At 39.3% G+C, this 18,413-nt stretch overlaps 1 protein-coding gene across 1 annotated transcript; it reads left to right on the forward strand.

Annotated features, from left to right (window-relative positions):
* The first annotated feature begins 1,365 nt into the window (after positions 1-1,365).
* On the forward strand, positions 1,366-14,431 carry LOC146388058 (uncharacterized). The gene is made up of 5 exons (XM_084924836.1): positions 1,366-1,392; positions 8,742-8,892; positions 9,942-10,062; positions 10,147-10,260; positions 13,765-14,431. The coding sequence occupies exons 1-5, from the start codon at positions 1,366-1,368 to the stop codon at positions 14,123-14,125; spliced, it is 774 nt and encodes a 257-aa protein (XP_084780962.1). The 3' UTR covers positions 14,126-14,431.
* Positions 14,432-18,413: the final 3,982 nt, after the last annotated feature.

An 18,413-nucleotide genomic window follows, 5' to 3' on the forward strand; every position in this document is an offset into this window, starting at 1 on the left:
AAAACTACATCAGCGATGGATAAACTAAAACCTCAGATGCAGAAAGTTTATTTTAAATGTATTAAAACATTATTTATTAAGGCATTAGGGCTGGCTGGCCAAACCAAGTCAGCTTGTGCTTCGGAGAGTCTTTCAGAGGTAACAGCTGATCAGGGAGAAGTGAGGATGTAAAGCTGAGTGGGTGGAGGTTAGAGGAGGAGGTCGAGGCAGGCTTATAATTGAAATCTTTGCATCTATTTTAAACTTCCACATTAATCCATGATGTGCAACTTCCTCAGTGAGTTTCCAGTGAATGATCAGGAAGCTCAGATGAGAGTTTTGTCCTTGTCCAGCGTGACGTCCTGACAGAGATAGAATCACAGAAGAAAGTAGAACACAAACCTCTCCGACGAGACCTGCAGAGAGTGCTTTTACAAAACGATGTGGACATTTAAAAAAAGCTGAGAAGCTGTGACTCATTTCTAACATTTCCACTGATGTTTCTCTGCTGCTGGTGTCATGGTCGGACGGTCTTTCCCGGGGCGACCTGCCTGTGTGTATATGTGTGTGCTTCTCTCTCTCTCCTCCTCCAACCAGTGGCTGACACACCTGCACCTAATTTGCCACCCAGCTGTCACTGATCATCCTTCGTTGTGGGCTGAGGTATTTAACTGTGTGTCCAGATGGCAGTCGACGCTGGATTGTACTTGAAGCTCGGTAGTAAAGAGTGTTTTGCAGCTTAGCTTTAGCTGGCTAGCTTCCTCACCTGTGGTTTTTGCTCGTTTATAGGAGGAAGAGATACAGAGCTGGAGGTTGGAGAGAAGGAGCCCGTGGATTAAGCTATTGGAGGAGAACACACACTCTGAGAATCGCTTTGGAAACTCACCTGCGCACCACTGGGAGTTTGGAGAAGATCACTGTTGCACTTTGCACTTCACTTTATGTTTTGAAACTGTTTTTGGGCACTGTAAATAAACACACTGTGTACTTTGCATCCTGAGCTCCGCGACTGAGTCCGTACTTTCCCATTACCCGTGACGGCTGGTTCTGAATATTCATGATCAAACTTCTTATACAACAAAAACAGAGCTGCTTCAAGTCTGAGCGGCCGAGATATCACATCGTCTGCAAGAAATAATTCAGCACCTCAAGTCCTCCGCTCTCAATCTACTTATACTATTACTGTGTTTAACAACCTTTTACTCTGTAATTTTACAAGTAAAGTTTTATGTTTGATATTTCAGTTTTAAAATACAAACTTTAAAGTACAGTTTTCAGTAAATTACTGACATACTGACACCAGCAACCATAATTTTTTGTCAGATATTCTTGTAATTCTTTAAAGCGGTCTTAAGCAATAATTCTCCAAAGTTTTGGAGGGTGAGGATGGGCCACCAGCCAATCACAGGGCCAGTAAGTCCACTCCATCTGACTATTTTCAGAGGAATGTTTTTTTTTTTGTTTAAGCCACTGAACTGTATCTGTAGACACTTTGTTTCAGCCTGTCACAGAAACACATCCTTTGTTCCCAATTTCTTAGTTGAATCTATGAAAAATGCCAAACATAACACAGTTTGACAGACATAAAATAGTATTTCTGCTTCAACAGCCAAAAACTTGGCATATTGCAGCATTTGTCTGAGCAAACTGGACAAGTGAAGGACAAAAGAAGAAAAAGTATCAGGCCTAAAAAAAACTATCTACAGTAGATGGAAAGTATCTGAAAGTCATGTCCATAAGAGACTGGGAAAAATCCTGCAAGGGGCCTGAGAGATGCACCCGACCCTTCAGCTGGTCCAGCTACTGTTCACTGAAGCTTCATCACAAATACTCTCAGTGAAAGGGCAGCTGTCAAAGAGCCATTCTTAATGAGGGATGAAGGCTGAGGTTAACTGAATTACAAAAGAACGTGATTACAAATCAACTAGGGGAACTATTCCTGAAGACTGCTTACAGAAATAAAGTTCAGACGGTGTTTAAAGAATAAAGGCGGTCATATCAAATATCGACAAACTCTGTTTTTGCTTTATATGCTGTATCTCCACGTGTGCTTGCACCTGTTTCTCATTATCCCAGCTAAGTATAAAAACATCATTGGCAGCTCAAGACTTTTGCACAGCACTGTGTTTCATATTTGTATTTATGTCTTTTCCACCACTGCTAATAGGAGTGAAAATGCAGATTGACTGAAATATCACAAAACACTTGTTCAATAAACAGGAAATAAATGTTCAATAGTGTCTAAGAAAATCTGTATATTATATAAACTCCTCAAATATTATGGTTCGTAGATACTTTACTGAAAATCTCCTGATATTTCTGCATTTATTTAATAACTTTACATTCGCATTAAAACAAATAATTTGTATTTAATGTGTCATTAAAAGTTCTGGTTTCATTGGTGAAATTTAAAAAGTAGAATAAAAGATGAAAACTAAACATTTTCGTTACAGAAATGAAAACTGTCACAGATTATTACCGACACCTAGTGGACAAAGAAGAGACAGCAGGACCTTCATCCACTGTTTTCACTTCTCACTTTAGCTAAACTGAACAAAACCAACCACAGCCTGCTGTTAATCCTCTGAGAGGGAAGAAAGACTTTCTTTTGTACTGGAGCAGCCAGCCATGCCTGAAACTGGTCAGCATGGAAACCAGTAAACAAAGTGACAAACAGGAAGAAGCTCTGATCACTGACTTGCTGTGAGTCACATTCAGGGTAAGTCTGTTCCTCTGTGATGCTGAACTGATAAAATGATTAGGGGGGATATTTATCAGCGAGTGAGAAAAACAAGCAGTATTTATATGTCTTTGTAGCGCTGGTTACAGATGAAAAGCCATTAAACAAAGAAGAAAAACAACCATAGGGCAGAATAAAGACACAAACATGCAGATTTAGAAAATGTTAGCCTATAAACCACGTCCACCCCGGTACCAACAGGTGATTTTACAAGTTTGCACCTTAAAGGGAACAGTCCTACATGTTTAATGCCTTAATATAACTGAAGGAAAGATGAATATAAATTTGTGTCATGGAGTTTAGACAGTAACAGTGACACAGGTCTGGTATTTCATTTCCAGTCTGTCTGGCAAAATTACTTAAAATGCAAATTAATCCACACAGGCGCAAAAGTTTGGACCCATCCCTTTCACAACACTGATGCATAAGATAGATGTCACGGTTTTAGCTAAAATAAAATGATAATTAACCTTGAAATCCAGAAGAAAAAGCACAAATATGTACATTTGATTGCATGGGAAGCTTCAGAAACCTTTCGAAACTGTTACTGTAACTCTTTTTTACTGCGTCAGGTGATTCACACAGTTTAACCTTAACACATGAACTCTTTAGTCCCTTAGAAATATTGGAAATTAATTAACTTTATGGGTTATATAAAAGTATTTATTCAACTGTTAAAAAGTGATGCATTTATTGTAAAATGAAACTTATTTTTGTAGTGACTGTTCTTGTGGGTTTTAATAAATTACACAAATAATTATCATATAAATAAATGGTTATTTAACTTGTCAATGTCAGAAGTAACCTGCTTCCAGGTCTTACTGAGCTCAGCAGAGGGCGCTATAGGCTCACGTATACTTCATAGTCACTCAGCATGTCAGGTTTTTTATGGTGCCAAACACTACAGGCTGCACACAAACACTCCTGCGGTGTATTTCCAGCAGTGACCGTGAGTTTAAGCTAAAATAAAGCGAGTAAAATCAGTTTTCGTCCACCTGAGAAACTGTGAGAGGATTTTGAGGCTCGCAGGATCTCAGCAGGAGTCCAAACTGCAGATTTAACCTTTGTGTTCGACATAAGCGGGATTACTCTCTCCTCAGGTCGTACAGCACTTACAGGTCACAGCTCTCTGACATGTTCATGTAAACAGTTTTATCATTAACTGGCAGCTTTTTTACTCAATACTCAAACTTTGTAGTTATTTATATTAAATTGAGTTTCATGAAAATGTTCTGTTCTGTATCTGCTGGGAATTATTTTGATTTTTTTTAAATAAACCTTTGCAATGGTTGTTTTTTTCCTTCTATTTTTGAGAGCAGTTAAATAATTAAACTATAAAAGTACTTCAAATTCATCCTGCAAGAGCACTTACATGATTAGAGTTACTGCGGTAAAAAGTTACTCGTCCACTGTGACTGTGCCTTCCAAAGGGTCACAAGATAAACAGAGGGGTCTCCAGGTGATTAATGTTAGTTCACATGCACACATTTATATCCAGTGCTCAGACATTTCATTTAGATTTTATTTTGAAAAAGTATTTACATTAATTTTATGTCTAGAACAAACTGTGACTTAACATTTTGAGGCCAAACAATATAAACGATGAACGATACGCTTTGTTCTTTAACATGATGGGTTTTGGCCCAAACTGCATAAAGGGGACAAACGTTTTCGGTTCAGTCTAACAGGTCGACCCTCTGTGGTTCTCATTTCCCACAGTGGTCTTTGGTGAAACTAAATTCATCAGGTATCAGTCCATAATGAAAAATCCTCTGAGTCCTGCACAGCAGACGGAGCTCTGCAACATCACAATTCGACTGTCACATAATTTTATATTGTTTCTTCTTAGTATCGGATCTGTTTCATCCATCCATTTTCTTCACTCCTTATCCAGTTATTCAGGGTGCTGGAGATTATCCAGGTGGGCCAGAGTTGGTGTACAGCCAAGACAGGTTGCCAATTCATTACAGGACCGATTTTATACTAGCATAACCAGAGCATTATCATTCCCAACGTGGCTTTGTGGCTTTCTATTCCAGCCCTAACCTTAATCATAATCTTAACACATTTATAGATTCATGCAAACCCGCTCTCGTGCCTCCGAACGTGTAACATACCGATGATTTGTCACTGTCGTCGGTATGTTACGTGTTGGGATGAGGACCTGTTGACATAACGTACTGAAATATGTGGCTATATGTAAGTGGTTGTGCAGCAGAGCCGACACACAGCTTTGCACTGTCATCTACATATTGGAGCTGTTTACTGTCACTCGGGGGAAGTGTCACGAACTGTGGAACAACTATTCTATACGCCGCTCGTGCTGTTGTTTGTCAGTTAGCCAACACCATCAAGGACAAGAGGGCATACCATATAAAGATGTTCTGTTATGCCGAGAACATTAGAAATGTTTTCAGCTTTTACATTTTCAGTTTTCTTTTCAACAGAAAAGAATCCCACCTATGCACAGCTCCGTCACCGTGAAGTTACACAGTGGTGGGTTGTTTTTTTTTCTGTGGAGGACTGAACATGTCTGGTAAAGTTGCATAACCAATATATGTTGTTCAGGTGCCAACTTACTTCAGGATTTTCTGTCTCACAGGTGGCTGTGAGTCAGATTCTCCCTGTTGACTTTAATACTGTAAACAGCTGCAGCCTTGCAGGGAGTAAATTCATTGACCTACAGACCAATCATGACCTGATGTTAACTGATAAAACTGTTCTTATACAGATCCTAACGGTCAGGTGTTATTCACAGATTTCAGGTTTACACAGCACTGGGGTTGGGTCAGGAAGTAAAGCTAAAACTGCCAAATCAAACATCCAGAGCTCCCCGATGGTGGTGCTTTGGAGCATAAATCCTGGGCTGCACCTGGGGGCAGATAAAGCTCTTAAAGCTTAAAGCTATTAAAGTCAAAATGCAATGTTTGTTCAAAGAGTGAAGTATAAACATTAAGACAGAAGCTCGGTTTGTGTCTGATTAAACCTTCTGCGTTTCGATTTTTGATAGTTTCATGTCAGCTGCTTTGAGCGTTTTGCCCATAGCGTCATCACTGCTGCTACCCGGGGCTGCGTTAATACACAACTTTGTGCAGAAGTGAATGAATGTGTTCCTGAATTTGTCTTAATGACAGCCCTCACATACCAAGAGCGCGCCAGAGAGGCTGGTTGAACCTGAAATGCACTTTGAAGCAATCCAAGGCATAAATATGAATGAGACCAGCAGGATTTTTATGGGACGGGAGATCAAAGACTCAACATGTGTCACATTTTCCTCAAAGGAAGCTGTGAAAAAACAGAAAATAAAATAAGCTCTTCATTCACAGACAATTCAGTGTTTCATGTTGACCCTCGGAGGGATTTCAGTATATTAACATAACATAAAAAAGATGGTGCAGACTTATCAGGCAGAGTCGTATCATCAGCGTACGAACTGTATCACCAGCTATTTTTTTATCAGAGGAGAGGAGGAGCTCGTTAACTTGTTTCACAGGGGGATTCAGGGGCATCTATAAGTATGAAACAAGTTCAAGTCCACTATGTGTAATCAAAATCTTAAGATAGGAGTAAAGAGTCGGGAAACTACCGAGATCGTTTTGTTCTAAACCTCAGCAAACTGTGAGTGAAAACTAAACTTAAAAGTTAAAAAGTACACAAGAAAAGTTGAACCCCAGTTTCCTGGATAAAAATCATGTGGATTATGTCTCCTACAAACAAAACAAAACATTTGAAGAAAGATAACTTTATGTGTCCTTCACCACATCTTTTACAAAACCTTTAGAAGATGTTTAAATGTGGATCTTTCTACAAAAGAAGTGGAAGCTCCAGGATGGTGGCAGTGGGTCGTGGATCAGGCATGTTCTGGTGGACTGGATTAGGGCAGCACTTTGGGTTTGTTGGGTTTTTGCTCTGTGGAGAGGGAGGCTGCTGCTGTTGGGGAGCGTCATTGGCACTGGGGGTGTGATTGGTCTAGAACAAGGCAGAAGACTGGTTTCTAACATGATGTGGAGCGTTGTTCACTTCACTACTGTTGTGGTCTTTTTGATGTATGTTACAACACTCACACTACTCTTTTCCTCAAATAACAAGTACCAGGACTTGACTCCACTGAGGGAATACATCAATCATATATTAGTCATCTACAGAGGGTGCAAAATGCCGCAGCTCATCTTTTAACTGGCACTTGAAAGTTTGAGCACATTTCCCCTGTTTTAGCTTCACTTCACTGGCTTTATTTTAGGATTCATTTTAAAATTCTTTTATTTACTTTTAAAGCTCTCCATGGCCTCGCCCCATCGTATCTCTCTGAGCTGCTACAGCCTTATACACCCACCCGCTCTCTCAGGTCAGCTGATCAGCTGCTCCTGAAGATACCCAGGACTGGGCGTAAACTTAGAGGAGATCGTGCTTTTGCTGTAGTAGCTCCAAAACTGTGGAACGAGCTTCCTTTAGAGATTAGACAGGCCAGTTCTTTATCTGTTTTTAAGTCACTCTTGAAAACCCACCTCTTTACCCTGGCCTTTGACACCATGTGAGATGTTGGTTTTTATTTTTATTTCAGTTGTTTTTAGGTGATTCGATGCTGTTTTATCTTGTTTTTGTTTTAATATAGGGCTGTTTTAATTTTCTGTTTTATGTGTTTTATTTATTTATTTTGCTGTTTTCTGTTATTCTATTGTTTTAACTTATTTTCTATACAGCACTTTGTTCCTGTGCTGGGTATTTTAAAGTGCTTTATAAATAAAATTGGATTGGATCAAAACCTTCAGTAAGTGTGTAATTTCAGCTCGGTGATGGTGAAGTGTCTGAGTTTATTGAATTGTTGCAGTGTTTCCTTTATCCTGTGCAAAACTTTACCAAGACATGTATACATGGATGAGTTTCCTTACATAATTATATTTAATAACAAACTGGTCACACTGAGATCTTCCTGGCTGTCCAGGTCATACACCTTCGTCTCCAGACAGGATTTCCTGTCTGTATCTGAAGGAGGGGCTCGATATCTGGATTCAGGAGGTCCCAGCCCTGTGACTGGCACTGACCAGTACTGGGAGTGAGGAAGCTGGAGACAGCAGACTGGTCACCGTAGCTTTGTTTCCTGCCTTCATTGTTTAAGATAAGCAGGAAGGATGAGCCATCACGAAACCATCTTGGCTATCCTTTTTATTCTGTCACTCTGCTGCTGTGATGTGTGATGTGGGGTTGAGCAGGATTAACCATTTATCAGGCTTTCTGCAGAGCATTAAGCTTTTTGGGGTATGTTTCCAGTCACTGATGAGCTCATTTGGACTCTGTGTCATCATGTTTGGGTTTGTTTGTCACGGGGAAAGGCTGAAAGAATACCAGTGATGTAAGCTGTTGTCCCTGGAAAGAATGGAAATTTAAAAATATAAATTCAGAAACTGACCTGAATTCTGATCAGATGAAAACAAAAAACTGCTGAAACTGTTGGCAAAGAGAGACAGAGTACAACAGTACAATAGCATAAAGAACTGAAGGTAAGTAGAAAAACAATGCACAACATCCTCATAGCTTCTGACAGGTTTTTATAAGAAGTCGTAGAAGTACAGTGTTTTCTCTGAACGTCATAAATAACTAACATGAACACCAGGATTTTCCGTCACTAATAATTCACCAGAAGTGGATTCTTTCATGCTCACACTTCAGGGCTGATGAAAGAGTAGTAACATCTGTGAATGTAAAGAATCAGGTTTTGCCAGCCTGTTTGTTGCCCTGCATGCCGTATTTGTTACTTTATGTTTTCATAATCATCCTCAGTTAGAAACAAACTGTTCTTCCAATTTTGTTTCTTATAGAATCCATAGCATTCTTAAAAGTTCTCAAGTCCACCTTCTCAAGTTCTACCTCTTTTAGTGCTGCAAATAAACATGTTGCACACATGCATTCTTCACACAGATGTTTCTCATTTTATTTTGTATTATTTATGTTTTCATTGTGTCTCATCTCTAAAGTTTCGGGTTGTACTGATTTAACTGTAACGTGGTATTTCCTGTGGTTAAAGATTTCCGTGAACGCAAACAAGCGGGAGTCTGAGAGCTTCCTGGACGAGTTGATCGGGTGGTTTTCTGATCATCAGCAGGAGATCGATCAGCTGTTCATCCGCGGTGACGTAGACAGAAGTGAATCAGTCAGCCTGAAGGACTTTGAGCTGGGTAATCCATCACCCCTGACCTGAATAATCCGGGATTTTCTTTGCCAGGATGGGAGAAGGCTCTCTCGCTTCTTTGAGTGTCACATAAAGATAATCGCAGAAGAGAAGGAGATATGTGAGTCAGTACTAAATGCCACAGTGTCATTGTGCTGAAGTATTTATGGAGGGTACTGTGAATCAGGCTCTTGGTAATGTCAGCGGAGCCTCATTTCCTCCTCACAGATAAGAGTAGCTGGCTCTGGGAAACAAAACCAGGACAATGTTCCTTTTGTCAGTCTGACTTCAGACACACTGAGTAAACTTCCAAAGAGATTACGGCGCAGACCTGCAGCATAACACCGCAGCTATGACTCTGACTGGGAAGACCTACAGCACAGAATCACTGCTGTAGGTCTTGATAATCAATAAATTACTTTTACAGCACATCCAATGTGATCATTTATAGCTTCATTTCCAGGTTTATAGATCATACACGATTCACAGAGAGAGACCTCAGGTTATCTCATCTTCTGAACAAAACTGTCTCTGTGTCTTTAACACGTCTCTCCATAAAAGCGTTTTTTTTATTGGCCAGCATCTGGAAGCTTCGTGAGGGGCAGCACTCGTGAGCTGCAGGAGAAAAGAGGGAATCACATTTTAAACATTAAAGCCTGCAGGGATTGCACGTCCTCATGTTAATGTTATTTGACACTTTGTTCACATTCTACATCAGCTTTTTATAAGCAAATAAGGAAAACGTTTGCAATTATTATTATTTTACTCTATTTTGTTTTTAACCAGGCATGTCACCATTTTATACTTTAGGTAACATTTTCCTTAGTTTTTAACCGTGTTAAGACATTTTCATGTCCTAAAGGCAATTACTCACATGTGGGCAAAATATGGTTTGTGCACCACGTGAATCCGGCCTTTGAAGCCCTAAAAGGAAAACTAAACAACCATCTAAATCTCAGTGCAGATGAGTAAAGGCTGTGCTGTTATTAAACTGGATTTCAGAGGAGGGCGTTCCACTTACACGTGCACGCTCTCTATGTTTTTACTGCGCTGCAGGTTTGATGAGTTTGGGTGTCCCCTGTCAGCAGTTTCAGCTCCACATGCTGACTCAGCAGCTGAAGACCTTCAATGACACGATTAGTTATGAAGATTTGATGAAACAAATACAGTCTCTGAGGTGAAACAAACTTATTTCTCTGTCAGTATTTGATTATTTTTCCTTTTATAGGTTTATGAGTTTACTTGATTTTATTTCCCACAGTGACAGTGCAGAGCTCCACACTCAGATACCAGGGCACTTCATAAAAAGACAAGAACCAGTGGAGACAGAAAATTTAAAACATCAGCAGAGACTGCAAAACACTGAAGCCCAGAGGTATTGAGCTCATTATGTGTTATATTATATGAACAGAACATTCATTCTATAAAGATAAAAATAAAAGAATCAGTGCCGCGTTTTACAAATACACAAACATAGATGTGACAGATGTGGCTCTGGTATTTCATGAGTTTGTATGATTTGAAAAATGTCACAGTTTTATTTTTGTAAAGTTTTCTCAAGTTAACTATTTTGGCAAAATTACCTGATTTTAGCATTTGCAAAATTTTCAAATAAAAAAATAAATTAATGTAACCTTGTTTTCCTGTTTGTGTAATTTCTTGAAGTTTAACCTCCTAGGACCTGGCGTCCACATTTGTGGACATCACATTTTGGGATGTCTAGAACAAAATACCAAATTTTTCTCTACAAGGGCCTGATTATCCACTTACGAGGACGTTATACTGCCACTGTTCTATCAAAATTTAAAACGAATGTCCTCATATGTTGATCTCATTTTTCTCAAAATTAGGTAAAAGAAAGAAAAAAATTCTTTGTTTTTACATTCATCAGGTCCCAATCAGCCCAAATAGCAAAGAAAAATTAAGAATGCATGCCATGAAAGAGTTCGGGTCTTAGGAGGTTAATATTTCTAAGAGAGTTAAATATTTTATTATTTTCATAAATTTACTATTTATAAGTTATGTACAATTTTATTATTTGTTTTTATTTTTTATTATCTGTTCATATTGCCTTATTTTCATATTTCTGCTCATTTTTATAATTACCAAAATAAATATAAATATTTAGTGGAATATGTGGAAAAACTTGCCTTATATTTCGATTGTAAATCATCAATTAAAATTTAACTTAATTTTATTACCTAGAAAATGATTTAGAAAAAAAAGATTTACAATATTAAAAATATAAAACATTTTACTATATTTCAATATTAACACAACCTTACTAAAGTTCTATATGATATTCTATATTAAGTAAACTTACTAAAGTTCATTTTCTGAGCACTTTAAACATACATTTGGCTAACTAATATAGTTATTTTGCAGGTTAACATTAATAATTATTTTTTTTTAAAAGTTTCTGAGCACATTTTCATTTGATGAACTAAAAAAATCTGAGTGATAGAAATTCAAATATCATCAACTGAACCACTTCAGACCAGTCTGTTGATAGAGAAGGACAAAATGGTTTTTCTGTTTAATCTTACTTGGATTTCCTGCTCAAACAGACTGAAATATTTCACTTTTTCCTTCCACTTCAACAAGTTGTTTCACTTTAAATTTTAAAATGTTAAGTCCACCTTTTTTTTTTACTGTGATCATGGTACATTTGAATATTTGCATACAGTGCAGACATGAAGCCACAAAATCCCTCTGACTTGTTTTTAGAGTAAGTGGGAGGAGCAGCAGCTGGTTTTAAAATATCATAAAGCCAGACAGACATCAGACATGTCCTGGAGAAAAGCAGTTTCGACAGTTTCTGTGGCTGCACTGGGACAAACTGGGCAGCTCCTGGGAAACACAATCAGGCTGTGTTGACATTCATTCCAAACCTCCATGAGTGAGGTTAACCAGGCTGAGTTATTCCTGACCCTCAGCTGTAAACCACACTGTGACTCCGCTCCTGTAACTCAGACGCCCAAAATGACAACATCAGGACACAAGCAGCCTCAACAGCTCTGAAAACAAAGGACTCGGGGCGACCTTTAGCTGGCCCGCTGACAGGTGCCGTTGCCTTTTTCTGACCTGGCTGCTGTGATTGTTTTCCTGTGCCACAGAAGGATGTTTTAGCAGTAAATCACACACATAACATAATGTGCACAGCCAAAGTTGAATTGAATTCACTTTTTTCCCTCTTTTGCTGTACTGGTTTGATAAAATTAGACTTAGAGTCAAAAACATTGCATTTCACAAGTTGATGTTATTTAAACCCACTGATTGCTTGATTACATTAGCAAACAGCATGCTGTGTCTGGAAAGTCTCCAGGGGTTTAGGCCTGGAGTTTGCTTCTCGGACGTGTGGTTAAGATGCTGAAACAAACATGTTTTTGCAGTATTTTCAGTATTTGCATTTAGCCTTGATGTGTTCTGTCTGATGTTAACAAAAGCTAGAGATTAATCATTTCTGTTTATCTGATCTAACACGGAAAACACATCGAATGGTTAAAATGACATATTTTAATGTTTCATGAAAAACATTGGCTCTTTTCGAAACACACCTTAAAAAACACTGGGATGGGGGCAGTATAAAGGCTGGAAAACTAAGTTATGCTAAAAAGAAAGAATGGGAGAAACATTTTGTACCTAATCAGGTTAACTGGCAACAGGTCACAAATGGCAAATGTAAGTGCTGTGCTCTAAATTATTCCCTAATTTACTATAATGATGACGACCATTCAGACATTAAACTAGTGATTCAGACCAGAAATTCATCAGGACGCTGTAAATCAAATGAAAGGTTCTCACATTATTCTTAATACCACGGCAGTCGCCCCCTGCTGGTTAATTAGAAACAGTGTTGGGGAGTAACGGAATACATGTACCGCCGTTACGTATTTAAAATACAAAATATGAGTAACTGTATTCCGTTACAGTTACCGTTTAAAAAGGTGGTATTCAGAATGCAGTTACTTTGTTGAAATAAATGGATTACACGGTGGTCTTTTCCTGTTTTATATGTTAGGCTGTCCCCTCTAATGCCTGTGCCTCAATCTCGCGGCCCATGTCAGCTCTAACTGCAGCCTGCAATGACGTGAAGAAATTAAAAAAATTATTGTTCAAAAAATTATTTAATATGAAGGCAATAGGCAGAGTGTTACAGGCATAGCCCTAAAGAATGCAGCCTCATGGGCAGTGTAGTCCAGTTGTAAGTAAGCTGTTAAGACTCGACTGTACACTGTGTTTGTGTTTTTCTCTGAAACAATAAGTTCAGTTGGAGCAGCCTTTCGACGCCTCTCTCTGTCTCTCGCTAGCAAAGTTGACCCGGACAACAAAGTAAAGCTCGTTTTCGGCTACGAGCCCGACACAGAACCCGACGTATTAGCCAGAGGTCCCTTTACTACGATTCGGAGCCACGGACCTGTTTTATATAAGCGCAGAATAGTTTTCTATACGAGATGCCTGCAAAAAGTGCAGCCTTACCTAATATCCACCTACTGTTACTTATTTATATTAAGATTTAAAAATCTAGTTGGTATTGGTATGCTGAGTATCCTTCAGTAATAGTAATAAATCACACAGCAATAGTACATTCATGTAGTTGTAAAAAGCATGACAATATATTAAGTAATCCAAAGTATTCAGAATACTTTACTCTCATCTGGACTTTCAAAACCACTTAACCAACCTTTGAGCCATCTTCTGTAAATATTCAATTCAATTCAGTTCAATTCAATAAAACTTTATTGATCCCGAAGGCTGACCCTGAAGGAAATTGTTTTTGTTTTTTCGTCTCAATTCAATAAAAAAATATATAGTGTAGTCACATAGTTTTATAGAGTCTAAACTCAAAGCTAAATTTTCATTTTCATCAAACCGCCAGGTTCATCCGTCTGAGCGTCCGACTGATACCTTTCACCTCGGCCACAGTGCACCCTGGAAACTTTGAGGTTGTTTTATTGAGCAGCCGCACAGTTTTTGGTCTGATGAGTGTGATCGAGGACCGAGCTGGGATCCAGACCTCGAGCCTGGAGGTTTTCAGTAGAAGAGTGCCAACAGAGGAGGCCCACCTGCCCCTGGAGAGCACGCTGGAGGAGTGCGGCTTCAAAGGAGGGCCAGAGGAGAATCCTCCAGAGGCCACCGTGTATTATGACTACAGACTGCCATTTACAGACTGTCCCATCCTCAACTACGACCACTACATTAGGTCGAATCAGGACTCTACATCGAATCGGAGTCTGTGAATTACAAAGCTGTTTTGAGGTACCTACACCTACTGTAGATGCCAGTTTTGTTATACACCTGAGTTTCAATATAACAACAACAAAGGTGACTTCGAACAGCACCCAATGTCACACATAGTTGAGGTCAGAAGTAAACACACCCTAATCATACACATGAATGTTGTGTTCTTTCTGGGCTTTCAGGGATCCTCTTTTTCCTGGATCGCATGATTGCTCAACAGACATCTTTAATGACTTTAATGAAACAAAAATGTGGTGCACATGTTTAATATGGATTTTCCTAATCCACACAGGCTCAAATATACAGCATACACTCACTTAAATCTTTAAATAAGTGGGTGCTGAGTTTTCTACAATCTATTATCCTGACAAGTCCAAAGGCTATTAACTTCTCATTGGGGTCATGATTGACTTCAGCTGGTAGTTCCTCTTTGCCAGGATAAAAATGATTTCTTTGACAACATTCATTGGATTGACAAATACTCAGAACAATGGGAAAGTCAAGGAGCTCAGAGAAGATCTAAGGGGAATTGTAGATTTATCTAAGAACAAGGTCTGTGAATGAGTCATCACTTTACCAAGGTCTGGAATAAGAAAAGTTGTTAGGATGTTCAGGAACAACCAAGGAACCAGGACTCAAGACACTGCTGTAAAACCAGCTTTACATAGTGAAAGCAAGTTTTACATCACCACGGACTGAGAGTGTGCTCACCAAGAAAGAAGACCCTGCTCTAAAATCCAGAAAAACCCTTTAAGCTTGAAATTTGCAGCTGCAAATGCAGTGACAGGCCTTTAAACCTAAGAACACTGTCCCAACTGTCAAGCATGGCGGTGGTAGCGTTACGCTCTGGGGCTGTTTCGCTGCCAGTTGTAATCATGCAAGAGATATCAACAGCAGCTAGACAGTTTAAACTTGGACACAGTTGGGATCCAAGAAGACAACGATCCCAAACACAAAACAAGTTAATGTTGAGCTTCTGGAATGGCCTTCCCAAAGCCCCGACCTCATCCCCATTGAAACTGTGTGGACTATGTTTAAAAATCAGGTCTGCAACAGCAAACCAACCAATTTATATCATCTCTGTCAATTCTGCCACGTAGACACATATCCACCCAGAAGTATGACAGAAGGTTGTTAATGGCAACCAGAACGGGTATATATATTTGAACCCGCGTGGATTAGAGAAAATCCCAAATTAATTCAAACTCATTAACCAAGTTCTTGTATTTGTTTTAGTCATTAAAGATGTATTTCTCCCTTTAAAGAACACCTTGAAGAAATCATTAAAAGCCCCAAATTACCACAACATTAATGCCCATGATGACATCAGTGACAGCTAGCTGGATAACCACCCCCATGTTGGCAGTTACTAAAGTAAATATTAGCTTTACAGCTTTACTGGTGGATACAACAGTACTGTTTTATTAAACATAATTTAGTACCATGAATCAAGTAATTTGGTAAGTTGGCCAACCAGTTTTAAAAGATGTTTTCTGCTGCTCGTAAAATATAAAAATATGCAGGGATGTCTTCAGTATCCCTTTTTTGTTTGCTAGTGTTAATAAACATGGCGATAGATGCCTCATGACCTCACTCAGGTCTTCCCATTTTATTATTGAAAAGAACTGAACTCCGCACAAACTAAATTAAGAAATAAAAATTAAAACAAAGCATAAATGAAAGCTAATGAGTGCCTCGAGTGAACCCTCAGCAACATTTAAAGGAGCATTTATGTAAGAAAGCTGCAGGGAGCGCCTCACTCAGCACCTCGCGGTCAGCTCATGCTTTAATTACACCCTCGGGGATGCAGTTTAAGCCGGCATGTGCAAATCTTCACACCAGGTCAGAGTGGCGCTTTTCCCTGCAGGGCCTCGTTGGCTGAACGCTGCCATGCTGGAGTCAGTGGAAAGTGCCTGGCTGGTGGAAACCGCAGAGTCGCTATAAACAGTGGCCACCAAAGCGTGCCATGCAGCTACCACACCCCACAGCTTCCCTCCTTCTACTGCGGCTTCTGCTGCTCCACCCAGCCCAGCTTTTACATCCCAACTTCACCCCCAAAGCTGCCTCCTCCTGTTTACTAACACAGGCCCGATTTAAGGAAACAGACCGTAAAATGAGGCAGGTTTTCCAAGTCAAAATAATATTTATTCCACAGGCTCAAAAATACTGCGCAGTATAAATATTACAAAACAGATGAAAAACACAGACAGACGTCAGGTGATCGAGCTCTGCGGCAGTTTTTTTAATACATCAGAAGATGTTTTATGCTTTCATTTATTAAACCAGCTGAACACGTTAATGCTGAGCAGAACAAAGTCGGGTTTATGTTTCCTATAATAAACTGAGTTCTTCCAGAGGAGTTTGGAGAAGTTCTGGAATTTTAATGTCTCATTTTTATTTTTGGCCTGAGCTCTGCGGTTTGGAGGGAAACTAAACTGTAATTAGAGCCGCATTAATGAGGCAATTAACCCAATACCTCATAAAATGTTTACTGTCATGTTCCCAAAAGCTTTTTAACTTTTAAGTTGCTTTCTCATATGAAGTTTAGTGCTTTTACTTTTTTTTCCATGTTTTACACAGCAGGAAGAAATCTGCTTCAAACTACCAGGAATACTCTGCATGGTTTAGGCCACAATCCGACATCTATGGTGCCAAAATCCCAATAAACTATCCCAGTAAGAAGCTGGGACAAACAGGGCGTTTGTGTAGGAAAATGTGTGAGGCTAATCTGCTGAATGGTCTCAATGAGTTAATGGTGTGTTGACCTAAAAAATAAGACAACATGAACCATGTTTGGTATTTAACATTAAAGTAGCTGCGTTTCTCTTTTCTTTGTGCTAATTTCCTTCATGTTTTCAAGGCTGGACTTAGTGTGGGTGCCTCAGATGCCTCCCCTTCTGCAGAGCTTTCTTCTGAAAAACTGATCCTATCAAAATGTGGGTCATGCATCAGTAAGTGGAATAGGTGTACGACATCACCCTGACCTCTGACCTCTGTGTAGGCAGGCTACAGATGGCTCTGTAGTGCGTAAACAGCTTTTCATTTAAGTAAACAAAAGAAAATATTCTTTAGGTTTGGACTCATGAGGTTTTTTTTATTGTTTTATAGAAAGATCAATGAAGCAAATAACCTGTAGAATAATTGATAATAAAGAGGATCAGGCTTACCAATAACTTATTTTTCTGTTTCTCTGGATTGCAGCAAAACTTCCAAGCAGCGATTCTCAAACTTTTTCTCTTGACATGCCTCACAAAGATTCACAACCTACATATTTTTATCAGTTAATACAAAATAAAAAAGTAACTCTAAAAATTAATCAAGTTTTTTTAATTGGTTGTCCACAGCTTAACAAACAAGGGCAAAAAGATAAAGAAAATAAGCTGTGGAACAACTGATAAATATAACCTGCAGTGCTAGTTGTGATCCTCTGACTTCGTCTTAATTTAACTTCTTAACTTCCTGGTGAACCACTTTGGCTTAGTCTAAACCAGAAGAAGTTACCGATCTCTCCGTATATGCCCAACAGGTCAAAGATGCAACGTAACTATACCCTAAAAAAGATCCTCATGGTTAATCCCAACTCCAGCCACTTGGTTTTAGTGCCTAAACCTAACCTGCAATTTAACTTGAAGCTGACCCAGCAGTTTTTTTCCTAACCCTGGCCACTTGTTTTATGTGTCTGACCCTAACTGCCTTTGGTTTGAGGATATCTGGTGCTTTTTCTCATTTTACCCTGATGTGGATCTCCTCCATGTCATCCGCTTCCTCTGGACCTACTTTCAAGGCTTCTTGTTTTCTTTAACGAAGCTCTCAACAGCTCAAATCACTTAAAGTCAGTGGACTGACACGGGAAGAGTCAACAAGATATTTGAATTTTACTAAACCTCACTCAGCATGGTATTTCAGAAACCCTTTACCCCAGTAAAATTTTCCCATTCTTCTGGAGGATCCTGAGGCGTCATCAGGCCTGAAGAAATAGATCATCTCTTCAAGGAACTCTTAGTCTACTCCACAATCTTCTCCCAGTTGGGTTTACCTGGAAAACCTCCAAAGGGTGGCCTCAAGGAGGCCTGATCAAATGTTTGCACCGCCACAGCTACTTATGACATAAAGTAGTGGCTCTACTTTGAGCCCCTCACCACATGTTTCAGACTGAGTCAACCTAAGGAGGAAGTGCATTTCTTCTTCTGAGGGGTCACTACCCACAACTCGTAGACATAAATGAGGGTTGGAAAATGGCTGGTCAATCAAAAATGTCATCTTCAGAGTCGGTTTTTCTCTTAACCA

The sequence above is a fragment of the Perissodus microlepis genome, chromosome 4 (assembly GCF_051167445.1).
Source record: "Perissodus microlepis isolate ML-2025 ecotype Zambia chromosome 4, ASM5116744v1, whole genome shotgun sequence".
NCBI lineage: Eukaryota > Metazoa > Chordata > Actinopteri > Cichliformes > Cichlidae > Perissodus > Perissodus microlepis.

Excerpts from the sequence above, each read along its gene's own strand:
- LOC146388058 (XM_084924836.1), top strand. The coding sequence starts at position 1,366 with ATGGGCCACCAGCCAATCACAGGGCCA. Across the intron at positions 1,393-8,741 it reads ACCAGCCAATCACAGGGCCA|ATTTCCGTGAACGCAAACAA; the intron begins GTAAGTCCACTC and ends CTGTGGTTAAAG. Across the intron at positions 8,893-9,941 it reads CCTGAAGGACTTTGAGCTGG|GTTTGATGAGTTTGGGTGTC; the intron begins GTAATCCATCAC and ends ACTGCGCTGCAG.